General features: G+C 53.4%; 1 protein-coding gene across 1 annotated transcript in view; it reads right to left on the bottom strand.

Annotated features, from left to right (window-relative positions):
• The window catches only part of GSG1L (GSG1 like), a 214068-nt gene that overhangs the window by 35210 nt on the left and 160335 nt on the right, over window positions 1-18523 (bottom strand). The window contains 1 exon segment of the mRNA XM_040635173.1: window positions 1920-2031. Within this exon segment, the coding sequence (XP_040491107.1) occupies window positions 1920-2031 (112 nt within the window).

The following is an 18523-nucleotide window of genomic DNA, read 5'->3' as shown; positions in this document are numbered from 1 at the left end:
CCCCCCCCCCCCCCCCCCGCCTAGCACCCTATCTTATTCCCTCCTCCACTACTCCACCTGACCACATTCTCCCCAGAGGACCCTCCCTGCCCAGAGCTGGGTCCGCAACCCCTTCTCTGTGCTGCCACACCCGTCTGCGAACCCCCCATAGCCACATGATAGCTTGTTTACTTGTCTCAATTGCCTGTTACAACAGTGTCTTGGCCACTGCTGTGCCCCCAGCACCTAGGAGAGTGGCTGTCCCCAAGTAATCATTCGGTAAATGCGTATAAAATGACTACGTGTATAAATGTCCCCAGCCACCAGAAGCAGACCTGCGGACCAGCAGACCTGGACATCTGCTGTCGCCATCTTTCCAGCACGCATTCCTTCTTCTGATAACCTCACCCCACCCCCAATTTTCCATTGGGGGACCTCTCCTCCTCCTCTCTTTGTCCAAGGGTTTGGGTGGGGCCAATCCCTCCTCCTTGACCTTGTGACTCAGGCCAGACCAATTAGAGTAGTCCAGTCTCCTCAGGGTCTAAATCGTTGGTCCTGGGCTGGACACATGAATTAAGCTAATCCAATGAAAGCCATAACCAGGATGTTGGCTGGAAATATTGGGAAGAGGCCCCATCTTTCTGCTGGTGTTGCTACCTTTGTAAAATGTAAGCCTAGACCTCAGCTTGGTGACCATCTTTGCTTAGGGAAAAGCTGCTTGTGAATGAAGCCAACCAACACAAAGGTAACAGAGGCAGGAAAGTGGAAAGGGGAGACTGAGTAACCTACTGATGAATCACCTGGTTCCAGCCATGCCTGAAGCAGACATTTTGGTAGCTCACCCAGCATCCATTCTACCCACTCACCATTTGTGACTTTTTGGCTCATTCCTCGCTCCAGAGGTGAGTGTGGGCAAGCTGAGCCAATGAGCTCATGACATTCCCTTAGCTATGGTGATGATTCAGGAGAGAGAAAATGACCTAAGTTGGGTCCATCAGAGGGAGGCTTGGGACTTTAGTCAGTGTCAGGAAAGAGAAGCCCTTTCTTCCCCCGTATGTGAAGGAAGAAGCACCAGCCTCAGGAGCAGCTTTCTCACCACCAGGAGGGAAGCCCAGCCAGGGACAAGGCTAACGTGTGCAGACGATCACAGAGGAGGAGCGGTCCGTCCTGATGACATCAGAGACCCTGGATCAACCGTACCCTGAAGTCCACAACACAGCTGCACCTGCCACTTACAGGAACCAACATATTTTCATATTGCTTGGACAGACGTGGATGGATTTTTCTGTTACAACCTAAGGCACCCTAGCCGATCCACCTGGACTTTTCTGTGACCTGAACGAATACGCAACCATGTTTACTTACACATGGGAGTCTAGTGCTGATCCTGTCTTTCTTTTGCCCACCCAGCCTATCAGACTTCCCAGGGCCCCCACGACTTGCCAGCTTCCATCTCCACCTTCCAGAGCAGCCTGTGTGGCAGGGTCGGCAGACTTCCTCTGTAAAGGGCCAGGTAGTAAATATTTTAGGCTTTGTGGGCCATTGAGTGTCGGTCACAAGCACAGCTCTGCTGTTGTAGTGGGAAAGCAGCCACAGACAACATGCAAACGTTAAGTGTGGCTCTGTCCCAATAAAACTTGATTTATGGACGCTGAAATTTGAATTTTGCATAATTTTCACACATCACAAGATGTTATTCTTCTTTTGGTGTATTTTCCAGCATTTCGACATGTAAAAACCATCCTTAAGTTGAGGGCGGTGTAAAAACAGGTGGTGGGCCTGATTTGGCCCATGGGCCACAGTCTGCCAACCCCAGCTCTAGGGTCTCAAAGTGCCTTTGGACTCCGGGCTAGCTCCCTTTGCCTTCTTCTGCCCTTCGCCCCCCCCAGCTGGGCCGAGCTGCTGAAGTCCCAGCATGCCTGAAGGTCAAAGCCACTTACCAGAAGGACCACCCGTAGTCCCAGGAGTGGGGTCTCCAGTCTTCAGGGCCGAGGCTCACAGTGACCTGGAACACTTGCGTGTACATCATGTGTGCTACCATTCCCAGCAGGCCTGTGGGGGGGCAGAACAAGCGGTCAGGAAGCCAGGTGGGGCTCTGTCCCCCTTTGCCCCATGGGCCTGTTAGTGTTGGGGGACAGCACGGAAGGAGAAGGGCCTTCGGCAGGACCAGAGCAGGGAAGCCAGAGGGTGGTGCTTTTCTAAGCCAGCCAAGGAGCTTGAGCTCGAGCAAGAGGGCAAAAGGCAGGCCTGGGGAAATTAAACAAGGGAGACAGGGTCAGATCTGGACACAGATGGGCAAACGTTTTCTGTTAAGTACCAAATAAGTAGATACTTTAGGCTCTGTGGTCCATGCGGTCTCTGTTGCAACTAATTCTCTACTGCTGTAGCACACAAGAGCCGAAGACAATACCTAAATGAGTCTGGCTGTGTACCAATAAAACTTTATTTATAAAAACAAGCACTGGGCCGGATTTAGTCCGTGGGCTATAGTTTGCTGATGCCTATGTTAGAAGGTCATTTTGGAGAAGCAGCCTAGAGGGTATTTTTCAAACTGCAGGTCTGGACTCACCAGACTGGTGGGTCATGAAATCACCTTCATTGATGGCCAGCAGTAAAAAAAAAAAAAAAAAAAAAAAAAAAAAAAAAAGGCAACAAGAACGGAATGAAATAGAATAGACATATCGGATACCATCAAGTGTAGCAAGAGTGAATATTGTTTTGTGAAACTTTCCAGTTCTATGCATACGTCTGTGTGTGTGGACTGAAACATGAAATGCTTTTCTGTGGCTCACGATCAAAAATCTTTTGAAACAAAAATCTTTTGAGCCCACTGGCTGGGAAAACTTGGATTCCCAGGGATCTGAGCGGAAATCCTCTTCCACCACGCTTTTGCCATGTAGCCCTGGGGAGAGCTTCACTCTCTGAGCTTCATTCAAATCCCTGAACCCTAAGATGAGGACTGTGATGGGTAAGGCGAAGGGTGGGTGAACGAGGCAAGGCAGCCTCAGGGTCGGTGCCTACGGGGCATGTAATCGTTACAGCTAGCAGGATTATTACAAGCCTGGGGGCATTTCTCTGTGTGGGCCATGGTGTCTGGAGCCCTCACAAACCTACCCTTATGATAAAGTGATACAGTATTGAGGAGGAAAGGGGTAGATAACAAGAAAGGAAAACAATCACGCTTGTGCACCTGCTGTGAGCCGAGCACTCTGTGTTATTACCTCTTACTTTTCATAACAACCCTCTAAAGTATCATGAAGTACCATGATCAGGACTATGTACTGTTGCTCAGGTTGCCCACTGCACATCTCCATTGGGTCCATTCACAATGCAGTCTACGTGCATGTGCATCCCTGGAGTTGAAGCAGAACCATGCCTGCAAGGCTGTATATGGCAGCCCTGAGTATCATTATTCCCATTTCACAGGTGAGAAAACAGAAGCCTGGAGTGGTAAATTCTGTCCCTGGTCACGAAAGGAGTCAACGGCATTGCTGTGACTGGTGCCTAGATCCAAATGCCCTCAACTCCCGGGTTTCTCCCATGCTGCCCAGTGGGCGTCTGTCCTCCCCTGGTTGCCCGATCACCCTCTCCCCTCTTCTCGAAGAGGAGACAAGAGGAAAGATGGAGGTAAGGGGAGGAGAGGTGGAGGTTAAGCAGAGATGGAAGTAAAGAGGGAGCAGGGCTCTGCGGCCTGGAACCCAGTGTGGGGAGTGGAGGGAGGGGGCCATCCTGCGTTCCCATAGTGTGAAGACAAATGTTTAACAACTGGTTCTCCAGAGGGAAAAGAAAAGCCCTGATTCGTAGCATTTGCCCTGTTCCATGGTGCAACGACTCCCACTATGGCCAATTTCAAGCTACCAATGTGATGTCTCTGAAAGCAGCACAGAGCAGAGTAGAGGTGTGCGTAGTCGGGGCTCACGAGCTGGCGCCAGCAGGCTCCAGCACACCTCTGGGTCTCACTTCGGTCGCTGGACCCGCCCGACGGAGACCAAGGACGCAGAGCGCCCCACAGACACTTCTCGCTACACCTGGACCGCAGATGTGAGCTGGTGGGGAGCACTTGAATCAGGAAATTCAGGGAGGAAATCCAGGCACCATGACAGGTGCTGAGGCCACCTCGGGAGCCTTGTAAAGGGCCGCCCTCCTCCAGGCTGTCTCTGCCAGGCCCGAGGACTGCATCCTTAGTTGTGCCCTGGCCGGTGGTGCAGAACTGTCCTGGGCTGTCACACCGAACACCACCCTCTCTGCTCCTCTCTGCCCTGGCTCAGTCTATTAGAAGGAGAAGAACGGTGAGCCACATGGACATCTTTTTCTTTACTGGACACCATTCTGGGTGAACTTGCCAGGAGGTACGTAACAGATATATCTTATTCTTTGGAACCGATGCGTATGATTCCTTAATAACGAATACCATGTTTTATTTATCCAATTGATGGTTATATTGTTATTTCCAGCTTTTTGCTCCATGAGCAACGCTGCAGTGAACACCTTTCTGCAAGTCTTTTTGTGCTTACAAGCAAGTATTTCTCCAGAGGGAATAATAAGAATTACCGGCTCATAAAGCCTATGCATTTTAAATTTGAGCCCATGTCGGGGAATCGCTCTCCCGCGTGGTAGCCCCATCTTGTGCTTCTGTCAGCTGTCTGGGCGTCCTTACCCAAATCTTCACCAACACTGGAGATTCCAAAACATTAACTATCGTGCCCCTTGCATGACGCAGAATGACACTTCAACATCATTTTATGTTTTGTGTTTCCCTCATTACTAGTGAGCTTGGGCATTTTTCACGTGTTCATTGACCATCCCTACCTCTGTCTCCACAGTGCCTGTCTGCATCCTTTGTCAATTTTTTCTTTTTTTAAAAAAATATACTCTCCCTTATAATTGGTAGGCACTCTTTATGTATTCTGGATACTACTCCTGTCTGTTGCGTAGACCACCGAGACTTTACTGCTTGCCTTTTCCCACGTACTGAGCATCTTTTTGGTTTTTAATTAATAGAGTTTACTTTTTAGAGCTGTTTGAGGTTTACGGAAAAAGTGAGGGGAACTTAGAGTTCCTCTGTGCCCGAGGTCACCACCCCCACAGTTTCCCGTATGATTAATATCTGGCATTAGTGCAATACATTTGTTACAATTGACAAACCAAAACTGATCCAGTCTGATTAACTAAATCCTTGGCCTACATTAAGTTTTGCTCTTTGTGTTGTAAATTCTATGGATTTTAATAAATGTATGATGACATGTAGCCACCGTTACCGCGTCGACTATTTTCACAGCCCTAAAAATCCCCTGTGCTCCATCTACTCATCCCTCCCCCTAACCCCCTGACAAACACTGATCTTTTTACCGCCTTCATAGTTTTGCCTTTTCCAGAATGATATATAGTTGGAATCATACAGTGTGTAGCCTTCTCAGATCGGCTTCTCTCCCTTAGCAAGATGCATGTAAGTTTCCTCCACGTCTCCTCATGGCTTTCTAGTGTTGAATGATGTTCCACTGTCTGGACGCATCACAGGTCACTCACCTGCGGGCCATATACCTGCTGAAGGACATCTTGGTTGCTTCCAAGTTTTGGCAGTTATGGATAAAGCCGCTCTTGTCATACATTTTGATATTTGATATCCTCAAATTTACCAGTCTTTTCCTTTTCGGTTTTCCCTTCCTGTGTCTACTTTTAGAAAACCACACTGTAGGGGTGCCTGGGGGGGGGCTCAATCATTTAAACTTCTGCTTTTCGCTCAGGTCATGATCTCCAGGTCCTGGGATCGAACTCCGTGTCGTCAGGCTCCTGGCTCCGTGAGAAGTCTGCTTCTCCCTCTCCCTCCGCCCTTCCCCCTGCTCACTGTCTCTCTCAAATAAATAAAAATCTTAAGAAAGAAAGAAAGAAAGAAAGAAAAGAAAGAAAGAAAGAAGGAGCAATGTCATTCTAAAAAAAAAAAAAGCTCAGAAAAGCAGCATCATAAATACACGGTCCTATATTTTTATATTAATTCACCCGGAATTTATCTTGGTGAATGGTGTGAGCTGTTTTTAATGAGCAGCTAATTATTTTGAATCCTTATAGAATGACCTGTTCTTTCTCCACTGATTTTAAATGACACTTACATTCCAAGCCCCACATGTATATGAGTCCGTGTCCTAATGTCACTCTGTTCCAATGTCAATGTCACACTGTTTTAGTCCTCGTAACTCACAGTAGAGTCCGTTAGCTGTGAGGACAAGCCTCCCTTCCTAGCTGCCCAGTGCTCATTTCGCCTGAAATTGCTGCTCTACCCAGGAGCCTTGTGCCTTTGGTGGGGTCCTGACCCCTTCCCTAGTCCCCCCCCAGTCCCTTTCTAGGGGAGGGAGCTTGCTCTCCAAACACTCTGTTATTCTAACTTCTTCAGTTCCTTCTGTACTACGCCAGTCCAGATGCTCTCCAAGTTCTGTGACCTCTGGGTGCCTTGGTTTTCTCATCTATAAAGTGGGGACATGAGTAGACATAGGTATTCTAATGAGCAGCTACTAAAGAAGGAGAACTTTCATGAGAACAACCCCTCCTTGTGTTAGGGCAGTGGGGACATAATGAAAACTCCTAGCTAGACCCAGAAGCCAGACCCAGCCTGTTGGCAGAATAATTAATTTTCCAAATTGTTAGCTTGAAAAAGCATCGATTTCTCAATCGAATTCCATTTACTCCCAAATATGAAAGGCCGTGCTTTAAGAAAATGACAATTCACTCGAAGATAGGCTGGTGAGAGTTTCTGATTGCATTTTGAAGACTCTCCTTTAAAAATCTGACCCTGGCCCGTATTTCTGGAAGCGCGTCTGTTCTGCAAAGGGAGGTCCATGGTAGCATCTGTCGTACAAACCCTCCGCAGAAGGAATTGTTTCCAGCTCCTCTGAGCGAAAAAGTGACTTTCTGCGGAGTTACTGCGCTTCCTAAATTAGCATCAACTAAAAGAATGAGGTTTTCCTGCTCTGGGACTGCTGCTTCCCGGCGGGAAGGAAACTCATGGCTGTAAACCTCATTTTCCAACTCCTGACGCCATAGACGAGAGCCCTGACCCACGACCCACGTGGTGAGGCGGCCATGGCTCCTCCCAGCCCCTGGGGGACGCTGGAGAGCACTGGGGGTGACACTGACCGAGGAGCCAGAGCTGGGCTGGGTGTGATGCCTGCCAGACCCCAGAGCAGGAAGGGCTGCCACGACTCCCAGCCCTGCCCTCCGCTGGTCAGACCAAAGAAGGAAAGTCAGCTGTCAAGTCCAGAGGGGCTGGCATGGGCCCAGAATTAAGAGACAGTGTCGGGAGGGTCAGAAGGTAAGCCCAAGGTGAAGCAGGGGTGAAACAAAGTGAGAGAGAGTCTATAGTTTCCAGCTCTGTCACTCATCAGCCGTGTGACCTTGAGGAGGTGACCTCCCATTTCTGTGCCTCAGTTTCCTCAAGTGTAACATGAGGGTAATAACAGCACCTGCCATAGACTGGTATGAGTATCAGGTAGCTTAAACTTGTGAAGCATCTAGAACAGCGCTTGGCAGGAAGGAGGCCCTATATATTCTTGAATGAATGAATGAATGAATGAATGAATGAATGAATGCCTGAGACTCACTGCATAGGCCCTCTAGACGGCACACTTGTCCAGGCACCAGGTCTGTAGTCCCAGCACACAGTAAGTGTTCGATATGTGTCAAATGAACAGACCATGGATGTCAAGGTGCGTGGTGGCGGAGGATTAGGCTGGCTAGTGGAAAGTTCTGGGTCTGGGATATGGGAATGAGCAAGGGCAGGGCCAGATCTGACAACTGGGGAGAGCGAGTCGTCTACATGAGCCCTATCCAAGTCATCATTCATTTATTTATCATTCATAATTCAATCTGTCAGTGAATAGTTATCAAATGCTTTTCATATGCCACACATTGGTCTAGTGTGTGGGGGCCACTGACACAGATGGACCGAGGCCCTTGCCCTCAAGGCTCTCGGTTTCTAGTGGAGATAGCCAGATGACGAGCACATAGGTTACCAGGAAAACATCCTGTAGTGAGAGGTGCCATGATGAAAATAAAATAGGACAATGTGACAGAGAGATCCTGGGGGCCATCAGACTGGGTGGTCAGGGATGGCCTCTCCGGGGAGGTGATTTTTTTTTTAAGATTGTATTTATTTATTAGAGAGAGAGACAGAGCACAAGCAGGGGGAGGGGCAGAGGGAGAAGCAGACTCCTCGCTGAGCAGGGAGCCTGACATTGGGGCTGGATCCTGGGACTCCAGGATCAAGACCTGAGCCGAAGGCTGACGCCCATCCCACTGAGCCACCAGGTGCCCCTCGGGAGGTGATTTTTAAGCAAAGGTTTGAATGGAGCTGGAGGCAGCCACAGGGAGGTCTGAGGAAGAACACTCTGGGCAGAGCGAGAGAAGCGGGCAAAGGCTGAAGGCAGGAGCCCGGCCTGGGGGTGGCAAGGAGACGAGGCTGCTGCAGAGGGCTAAGGAGAAGGTGTGTGGAGATGTCCCGGAAGGCAGGCGGTGGCCAGCGCCTTGCGGCCACAGTGAGGAATCTGGCTTTTATGCGAAGTGTGACAGAAGCCCGCAGAGGGAGGAAGCAGAGACCTAGGCTACGCATACAGCTCATTCTGGTGACCGGGTACAGAGAGGACGGGGGAGAGGGTGTGGAGGAGGGAGCCCGGCTGCGAGGCCCGTCCAGGAGGCTTGCTGCTTGGCGCAGAGCTCCTGGCAGCCCCGGGACAGGTGTGAAGGTGGAGCGAACAGGACGTGCTAAAACGGGCTGGGCGTGGGGGCGAGGGTACCTGGGATCTAGGGTGACCTCCAGAGTTTCAGTCTGGGCAACTAACTGGGCAGATGGTGGTGCCATCTACTCAGGTGAAGAAGATGAAGGAAGGAAGACGTTGGGTGGTGGAATCCCATTTGGGCCATATTAGTTGGACATGTATATTTTACATCCAAACAGAGATGGCAAGCGAGCGGTTGGGTATATAAGTTTGGGGTTCAGGGAACAGTCCGAGCTGGGGATTAAATGCATGAGTCACTGGCACAGGGCCAAGGGCTGGGGAGGGACCACCCGAAGAGAGATCGTAGGAAGAGAAAGCCAAGCCAATGTTGGGGCTGAGCGGAGCAGGAGGGGTGCGCAGAGCGGGCCGACGAGGGGCCCGGGCAGCAGGAGGAAGCGAGTGTGGCATTGCCAGGGCCAGGGAAGTACGCTTGCTGAGACGAAGGGAGCAGCCCGTGAGGTCAGAGGTGAAGATAGAGAAGTGACCCTGAATTTGCCAACATGCAGGCCACTGGGGACAGACGCTCAGCTACAATAGGCAAAACGAGGAGAAAAAGCAGCCAAGTAATCCCAGAGAAGGAGTCAAAACCCGTGGAGAAGCACGAAAAAGGGGGTGACAGTGATGTTCAGGGAGGGATACTGAAGAGGGGAGACAGAGAATGTGCCTGCACTCCCCCCTGAGCAATCAAGTAGACTGGGGGAGACTGCTGGTCAGAGGAGCCCCAGGGCGAGTGCAGAAGAAGGGCAGAGAGGAGGCAAGAAGGGCAGGGAAGCTTCCACACAGGCAAGGGGCTGGAGGCAGCTTCGCTGTTTCCTCTCCACCAAGCAGGGCCAGGCTGTCCGCTGAGAGTGAGCCAGCTGGGTGTGGACTTGGGGGGAGTTTAAGGAGTGACAGAAGGGGTGACATAGACTTTCTGGGGAGTGGGGAAGTGCAGGCAAGCACGCACACTGCATGCGTGTGGGGTCTGAGCTCACGAGCGTAAAGTGAGATCAGGCGACACGGCAGTGGGACGCCGGCACTGGGAGAGGACACACAGACAAGTCGGAGTGCGAAGACATGTCGCCGCCCTGTGGGGAGGGGCCATGGTGGACCCCGGCCCAGGTGGCCCTTCCTGCGGGAACACTCTGCAGCCTGGAGATGCCGCCTGGGGCAGGGTACGCAGCAATGATGCCCCCTGGCTTCCGGGACTCTCTAGCCTCTGGCCCGCCTCTCTCTTGCAGGGTTTGGATGTATTATGCTGAGGGCATGCTCCATTTAATTGAGATATCGGGGAAGTAGCTGATTAATTAATTTATAACAGAGTTTATTATTAAAGATGCTGTCTAAGTTATTACTCCAAACACTCGGAGAGCGTTCATGTCTAAATAAATACTCTCGTGTTTATGGGCACCAATCTGGATTTGCCAACAATCCCACGCATGTCATGTCAGGATGTCACACGGCTGGTGGAAGGAAGGAAGCTGAAACCAGATGAGACAGGGCAGGAGGGCTGCCAAGGGGAAGCCCCTGCTGGGGTAGCCTGACATTCAGCTGATGAGTCGCTGAGCATATATCGAGTACCTGCTGTGTGCCAGCCTCTCTTTCAGCTGGGAGGGATGTTCTGGGAACAAGCCAACTGGTCTCCCAATGTTCTTAGGGAGGGGGGAGAAACAGACACACTGGGGACTGGCGTGGGCCAGAGCAGCCAAGGGGGAAGGCCAGGGGCCCATGGGAAGCCCAGCTGGACTCCTAGACCAGACTTGGATGGGAAGGTCAGGAAAGAATGTCACCCAGAGAAGGTGACATCCAAGCTGAGAGTTGCAGGCTCAGAAAGACCAAGAGGGTGGGCCCGGCAGTGAAACCAGCTCTGGCAGAGCCCAGAGGCAAGGTGGTTTGGTGGGCTGTTGGGGCCGTGAGGCAGGGCACGTGGGTGGGGGAGCTGCTGCTAGAGGGATAAACAGGACACTGAAAAGTTCTGGAGCTCTCCTAGGGAGTCTGGGTTTTGTCCTGAGGGCAAATGGGCAGGAATCACGTAACTGTAAGCAAGAAGGCAAGAATCAGACGTGCTTCTGTAAGAGCTCTCTGACTGGCGTGTGGAGGACGAGATGGTGGGAGGCAGGCAGTCAGGGGCGAGGCAGCTGTAGCTCCCCAGGCGACAAGGACGTGGCCAGGCCACATCTGCTAAGGTCAGGAGGCAGGTGAGCAGGTCGCCGGAGGGATGGGAGATTTGCTGAGATGGATGAATTCCCAGCTGACCCGCAGATGCTGGGGAGCCCTGCCTCAGGAGTGGAGAGGGACTGGGGGTAACTGGTGGGGTTGACCCACTTAGCGTCAGCCCTGGAATACGCTCCCAACGGAAAGAGAACTTTGAGATTCTAAAGGCTGGAACTTCGTGACACCCATCAGCGGGGAGGCAGACAGAAAAATAAATCCCGTATCTGTAAGTGTCTAAACCATCCAAATGTTTGTCCAGACAGAGACCAAAGGCTGGTTCTGACTGTCCCTCGAGCCCTTTGACCTGGGGAGGACCCCATACCGTGGGTCCGCTTGCTCTGAAAACCGTGACCAAGAAGCTGAGCTGAGGCTATGTTTAAAGCTTGCCCAGAACTATTTTTAAAGACCAGGCTATTTTTAGACACTCTCCCGAGAACCCGGAGCCTCTCTCCGTAGCATATTTCAGGGTTTTAAAAGTTCCTCCTTACACATAACCTAAATCTTTCCAGCTCCAGTTTAAGCTAATTTCTTGCTCTGCCCTCTGAGGACAAGGGGGTGAGCCGGTTGGCTTCTTCTCGAGGGGATCCTACGGGAGCTTGGCAATTACCGAGTCGCCCCTCAACCTTGGCTGCGCCGTCTAGATCGTTGCCATTACTCTGCCCTTCCTGCAAATGTCTCCCTTTCAGACCACTTGAGTCATTAGCAACACGCTTGTTTGGATTCTGCTCCTTTCTCTATTTGCCTTTTAGAGTGAAGTGGCCAAATCAGAGGGAGCATTTCATAGGGGACCTTCCCATTTCAAGAACTGGGTTTACTGAACCGCCACAAGCCTTGTCCGTCCCAGCCCCCTCCCTCGAGCCTCAGGCAATGAACGGGCTCAGACCCTCCCCACCAGGTGGGGGTCTAGAAGGAGTCCCTGAGGCCATGACCCCAGTTCCTGGTGAGTCTTGGGGTAGCGCAGGGCGATTTGGTGGTGGGATGATTTTTGATGTTAAAAATCGTGGATTTTTACCCCCACCCGGTCCCAGCATTCCATTAGCCTCCTTCATTTGGGCAACCAGAGAGAAGATCTCAATGACTTGGGGGCACAGATGTCACAGAAGACTGGGAAAACAAGAGTTCAAGTCCCAGCTTTGCAGACTTCCAAAGCCTGCATGCAGGCGCTCGCTGAAAAGGTTTGGCAGAACGTGTGATGAGGCAGAGCCGGCCTCTCTCCCCTCCCCCTGGAGACCAGGTCAAGTTGCCTGCCTGGCGGAAGGACGCGGAGGAGGAAGAGCGGACAGTGGGTCCCAGGAAAGAATGAATTCAACTATGCAGACACGAGCAGAGCAGCCCCTTCAGGACTTTCCCGGGAGCGTGTGGGCCATGGGGCAGCCCCCACAAAGGGTCCTCTCCCAACACGAGTGGACAGTAGACAGCAGCGGACATCCCGGTGGGCTGGCCACGTGCACACAAGCCGGTGCGTCCTCAAGGTCGTTCAGAAAGAGGGATGCCCTCCTGGGGCCTGCTCCCATGCGATTCTTCCCATGCACTAGCCCCATTTTGATGGCCTCAGATACTCATAAGCACCGAATACAGTGGGTGGGCCTCCCCTGCAGGATGGTGGTAGGAGGAAGGGGAGGGCACCCCAGCCCGTACCTGGGTGGGAATGAGGAGAACAAGCTAGAGCCATCCAACACAGAGCTGGAAGGCCCCCTTGACATGTCCACACCCCAGGCCACGGCTCTGGCCCTCTCTCACCCTGCCTTCTGCACCTCTACCCCAGAAATCCACACGCCCCAGGAACGTGGTCTTGACACTGCACCCAAGCCTTGGCCTTGGGCTGCGTCTGTGGGGAACAGCCTCAATGCCGGCACAATGCACGATACTTGAAGCCCTGTCTGCAGAGGGGGCGCCTTCTCAGCGGCTCCCAGCCAGCCCCACCCCCAGCCTCTAGACCCCGCTGCTAAACAGAGATGCCTGAGCACCTCCTGTAAGGTCAGGGTCCCCAAGCGGTGGCGCAGAGACAGCCAGTGTGGACCGCTCTCTCAAGCCTCAGTGACTGCTCAACTCTCCACCTGCCCCACTAGATACTGTGGCCCGAGAGTGAGGGTGAGGGGTCCCCATCATTGACTGTCCAGGCTAGGACACTTGAAAGGAAAGGAGGTGCCATTATCAACCACCCCGGGACAACTCAATAACTATGGGAGAAGAAATGAACGAGGCAACAAGCCCCCGATCTCTCCAGGGATCCCTGCCACCTGCAGATGGCCCCTAACCTTTACCCAGGGCTCTCCCTCTGCCAGGGACCTTTCTATCTGCTGGGTACTACTGGGCACAGCAGTCCTAAAAGGGTGTCCCGTTCACAGGTGACAAACAGAGTTTGGCCAACAGTGGGGGACCCAGGGACAGAATCCCCTCTCTTTTTTGCCCAGCCTTCTTTCATCCCCCGTGTAACCATGGAGCACCTGCTACGAGCTAGGGCTGGAGAAAGACGACTAAGACAGGTGTGGGCCCTGCCTGCTTGCAGCTCTCGTGGGGGACCAGGACACGGGCAGAAAGCAAAGGCCAAGGGCCAGGGAGCCAGGAGACGGGCGGTGCAGGGGCCGCAGGAGCTGACGCCCGAGTCTTCCGCTCTGGGCGTCTGGGGAGGCGTCCCTGGGGAGGGGTGTTGCAGCTGAGCCTGAAGGGTGAGGAGCTACCCAGGTCAGAGCTGCCTGAGTGTGGGGCACACCTCCCTCAGGTGCTCACGCTTACTTTAGACCAGAAGTTCTAAGCCTCAGCACTACTGACACCCGGGGCCAGATAGCCCTTGGCCGTGGCGGCGGGCTGTCCCGGGCTTTTCAGGATGTTTAGCTGCATCCCCTGCCTCCACCCATTCACTGGATGCCAGGAACATTCACCTCCCTTCTCTCTAAGCGGTGATAACCAAAAATATCTCCAGAGGTTACCAAATGTCCCCTGGCAGGGTGGGGATGGGGGAAGGGCAGAGGGCCCCTGGGGCGGGGGGGAGGGGGCACTGGTTGAGATGCTACACGAACGTTTTTACAATGGTGATGTTTTTATTTTCCCAGTTTTACAGTTCCCTTCTATTTATTGCAAGTACTACTGGCTTTTCATTTCCGGTGATGATCTGAAGCTTCCTTTCTGAATACATTTAAGTTTCAAAAAAAGTGAGTGATTTAGAGGGAAATGCCAAGGAAGTGACGGCCCCGTGGATGTGGCAACCTTCGTGGAGCGAGAGGCGCACACCAAAGTGTGAGGACTGGCGGATCGGGTGAGAGCGGCTACCAGGCGCCCAAGGGGGCTGTAGGCTGGGGCGTGTCCCATCAGCCGCACACCCTGTGACAGCCTTGGGAATCAGGGGGCCGGGGGAGGGGGTGCGTCCTGGAGAGCACACACTTTCCCTTGGAAGTTCAAGGTCAGCGTTCCTCCAATCTGCCCACCGATGGTCTCTCTTGGGTTGGGCACCAGAGGAAGGAATCGGCTTAACCTTCAGGGCCCTTGTGGCATCGAAAAGAAGAATCTTGAAGCGCTAGAAGCATGCTCTTTGAGGCAAGATGCTCGCATTAGGAAAGGCACTGGGGGCTCTGGAATCACAGGGGGGTGGGCCGCTCACCGGACAGTCCCGTCTCTCCATCTCACTGTCCTGGAGCACGCGCTCACTGGGGCCACTGCGTGGGCCCCTCCCTTTGGCTTTTCTCTATCTGCCTCTGTCTCCTTTTCCGTTCCCTTCTACCTCTGTCTCTGACTCTCCCTCCCTGTCTGGTTCTCTCTGTCTCTCTCTCCCGGGAATATCGAGTCCATGCGCACAAGGTCCAGGTAGGAACACCCATTGTATTCGGGTCTCACGCAGTGGGCTCCCCCCCCCACCTCCCATTTGGCCCCTGCGGGACCCTGGCCTGCACAGAGGAAACTATGATGGGTTTGGGGCCCCGCGCCTCATGCCTGCCCAACCTTGAGAACATTCCTCCCAAAGCTACTCTTCCATCCACCAGTCACATTAGCTGAAATGCAAATCCTATTCTTCTGGCTGGTTAGATTTAAGTGCTCTGGGCTGCCACGCTTCCCTGCAGCGACGCTGTGATACTATCCAATTAGTTTCGCTGTCCAGGAAGCTGCCCGAGTACCAGGAAAATGAGATGAGCTGCCGCCTTGCTGCAAAACCTCCAGAGAGCAAAACCTCCGGACAGCCCTCCCCACCGTCCGTGGGCACTCTACAGTTTGCAAAGCACTTGACCGTCCTCGCGTGGTCCGGGAAATAAAGGAGTGTGTAAGACAAACAAGGTCCCTGCTCTCACAGAGCTGATGTTCTTCGGGAGGAAGACAGAAAATAAGCACATTTAAAATTCAGAGTTTAATAAATGCTGTGAAGGAAAAGAGGGCATGAGGACAAAGTGGTAGTTAAGAGCCAAGGAAGAGAGGGCCGGCCCCTTTGGGGAGGTGATAAGTAAGCAGAGACCGGGGACTCACATTTGTGCTCAGATTCAGGGCAGGGAGGTGGGAAGTGCGCTGTGAGGAGCCACTGCGGGGTCCTGAGGACACGGGCCCGGGGCGCTGTCAGCCTTGCCTCCTTGGAAGCCCAGCGGCTCTGCTGTCCCTCCTACAGGCACCCGTCCTCCTGACCTCTGGCTCAGGGGTGCTCACAGAGAGGCGCCTCCTGGCCCACCCCTCTCCTGGGACAGGAGCCCACACAGAGCCCCACAGGGCCAGGTGACAAGAGGAGAAAGCTGAAGTGAGGTGGGGACAGTGGAGCTTGGGCACGTGCGCTGTCCCCGTCACCCTCCGGCCAGTGCTAAGAGCTTCTGCAGGGTTAGCATCCGGGGTTGCCTGGGTCTGAGCAAGTCTCAGGGCAGACGGGGGTGCTCAGGGAGGACGGCGAGGCAGGGCACCCAGGAGCCCAGGGTGCGCCTGGCATCACTTCCGGGCCTGGATATTGCCGCCTGCTGCCTTGGCTGCTGTTGGCCCTGCTGTCCCTGCCTGAGACCCTCTGCCTGTCCCCTCCATACTCATCTTGGGTGGGAGTGAGTCTGCCTCGCTCTCTTCTGAGGAAGGCCCAGGAGTCAGAGCGGTGCTCCCACCAGGGCTCCCTGGTGCTCAGAGCGACGACCAGGCTGCAAGGGCCCCACACCTCAGACTGCGAGGCATCAAGCCGCAGCGGAGTCTGTGAGCTGCTAAGGAGCAAAGGCCAGTGAAGGGTGGCTCTGTGTAGGCCCCGGGGGCAGCCCTCACCTAGAGCTCCCCCCGGTCGGCCCTGTCTGCCCCAGCAAGGCTCAGCCATGCAGCCAGAGACTCCTGGCCACAGGCTCAGCAGCGCTGCTCCTGACCCAGGCCTCCTGGAGGTGGGGTCTGCTCACCTTCCCTAGGCCTGGCCCAGGAGTGGCCCTGTGCACCCCATCCTGCCGCCCCAGCTGACAGACGCCTTCCCCAACCAAACTGCCACTTCCCTCCTAAGCGGCTCACTGTCTTCTAGGGCTCTTGGGAATACGCCCTCTCCATCGCCCCACCCCTACATCCCAGATTAGACCACCTCTCCCATCCCCATATACTGGCTGGGCCTCTTCCCCCATCCAGCAGACCACTGAGCCGCTGTCATGGGAGGCAGGACAATGTGGACTCTGGAATCAGACCACCTACATCCAAATCCTGCTTCCAACACTTACAAACCATGTGATCTGGGCAATGCTGTTAAATGCTCTGTGCCTCGGTTTCCCCACGTGGTTGTAGGAATGAGCCACGAGCACACAGAACAGTGCCTAGAGCATAGTGTGGAGGCTACGCTGGTCGCTGCCAAGCCTCACCCCCACCTGACCCCAGGACTCCTGCTGCAGTGCTCCATCTGCTGGGTCAGACATGCGTGGATGCTGACACATGCTGGATGGAGTCTTGAGTTCTTCCTGTCCTGAGGACCATGCTTTCCCACTCCTGCTAGTTTTCCCCAGCACTCCCCAACCCCCCTGCTCTGCCACTCTTAGCTCACTCTACTCGCCCACCAGAGCACGGAGCAGAGGGCCCTCTGTGTCCCGGGTCAATTTATAATACCCTAACTGATACATCTGCTCAGCCATGACTTGTCCCTGCAAAGGAAGTTCACGAATGATGCGTGTGTCCTTGTGGAGAAGAATGGAGGAGAGCAAGTAACTGGGAAGCGTGGTGGCAATGTGAGAGATAATGTGGCGTGGGGTACCCCAGGCAGACTTTGAGGAAGGAGGAAGGCCTTGCAGGGTGATGCCTGGGCTACATGGTGACTAATACGAAGCTACTGTCATGGGGTTCTTGACTGTGCACACAAGACAGCAATTGACACGCACCACCTCATTGACCCCGTTGGGGGACTTTATGAAGGAGGAACTGTTCCTCTCTCTTTAACAGATAAGGAGACAGAGGCTCAGAAAGTTTATGGATGTATGTGGAGGGCCAAGTGGGCTAGCTCCAGAGTGGGCACCCCTGACTATTTCTCTGTAGCCCCTGGAAGGGCCAGATTCTCCAGATAAAGGACACAGCACTGCCCTCCCAAGCAACCTGAACCACAGGAGAAGAGGTATGACTAAGCATGATGATAAGAAAAATGGAAATGTGGAGGAGGAGGTACTGAGAGCTATTGGTGACCCAGATGGTGACCCAGACCTTGCCTGTCTTGTCACTGGTTGACTCTTATGTGGTCTCCACCCTAGTGGGTCTCAGAGCCCACAGGCCTGGCCAGGATGTGTAGTGTTACATGGCAGTATACAGTGAGGCTCTATCCACAGCGGGGGATGGATGAGGAGGGCAGCAGCCCCTCATTCCAGCCTGCTTCCTGGACCCCCTAGCACACCTGCCCATAGACACCACTAACCTTCAAGTTGCAAACATTGGCCTGACACCCACCAGTCATCTCTGGACAGCCAGCAATGTCTGTCTGGCCATCCAACGGGGGACAGAGCACTGGGTTGGAGTCAGACAGACCTGGGTTTGAATCTCAGTTCTGCCACTTCCCAGCTGTGTGTCCATGAACAAGTCACTTAACATCTCTGAGCCCCCATTCCCTCATCTGGAAAGTGAGAATAATACCCAGGCATACCCACTCATAACAACCAATATTCCTTGAGTACCTACTGTGTGCCAGATATTTTTTCTACGTCTTGGGGATATGGTGGAGAACAAGACAGAGTCCCTGTCCTCATGGAGCTGACAGTCAGGTGGGAGAAACAGACAATAAAGATGAAATTTCAAGGAAGAAACAGAATGAGGAGACAGAGTGACTGGAGAAAGCTACTTCAGATTAGATCATCAGGGAAGGCTTCTCTGGGAAGGGGCTTCAAACTAGAACTGGGAGGATAAGGAAGAGTTGATCATGAAAAAGCCTGGGAACAGTCCCAAGCAGAGGGAACAGAGATTGCCAAGGCCTTTGGATGGGGAGAAGGGCTCAGTGTGGCTGGAGCCTGTGGAGTGAAGGGGTGAGGGGGTGCAGGAAGGTGGGGAAGGACCAGCTTGGGGAGGGGTTGGGGTTTTATTCCAAACACAACTGGAAGCCACTAGAAGCTTTTAAGCATGCAGGTGACACTTCCCCTACTTTGTCATATGAGACGCAAAAGCACAGAGCGCACAGGGCATGCTTGGTAAATGCT

This window comes from Ursus maritimus, unplaced genomic scaffold, assembly GCF_017311325.1.
Source record: "Ursus maritimus isolate PB19 unplaced genomic scaffold, ASM1731132v1 scaffold_2, whole genome shotgun sequence".
Classification (NCBI taxonomy): domain Eukaryota; kingdom Metazoa; phylum Chordata; class Mammalia; order Carnivora; family Ursidae; genus Ursus; species Ursus maritimus.
Note: the sequence above shows the minus strand (reverse complement) of the source record. Positions and strands in the feature narration are given on the sequence as shown.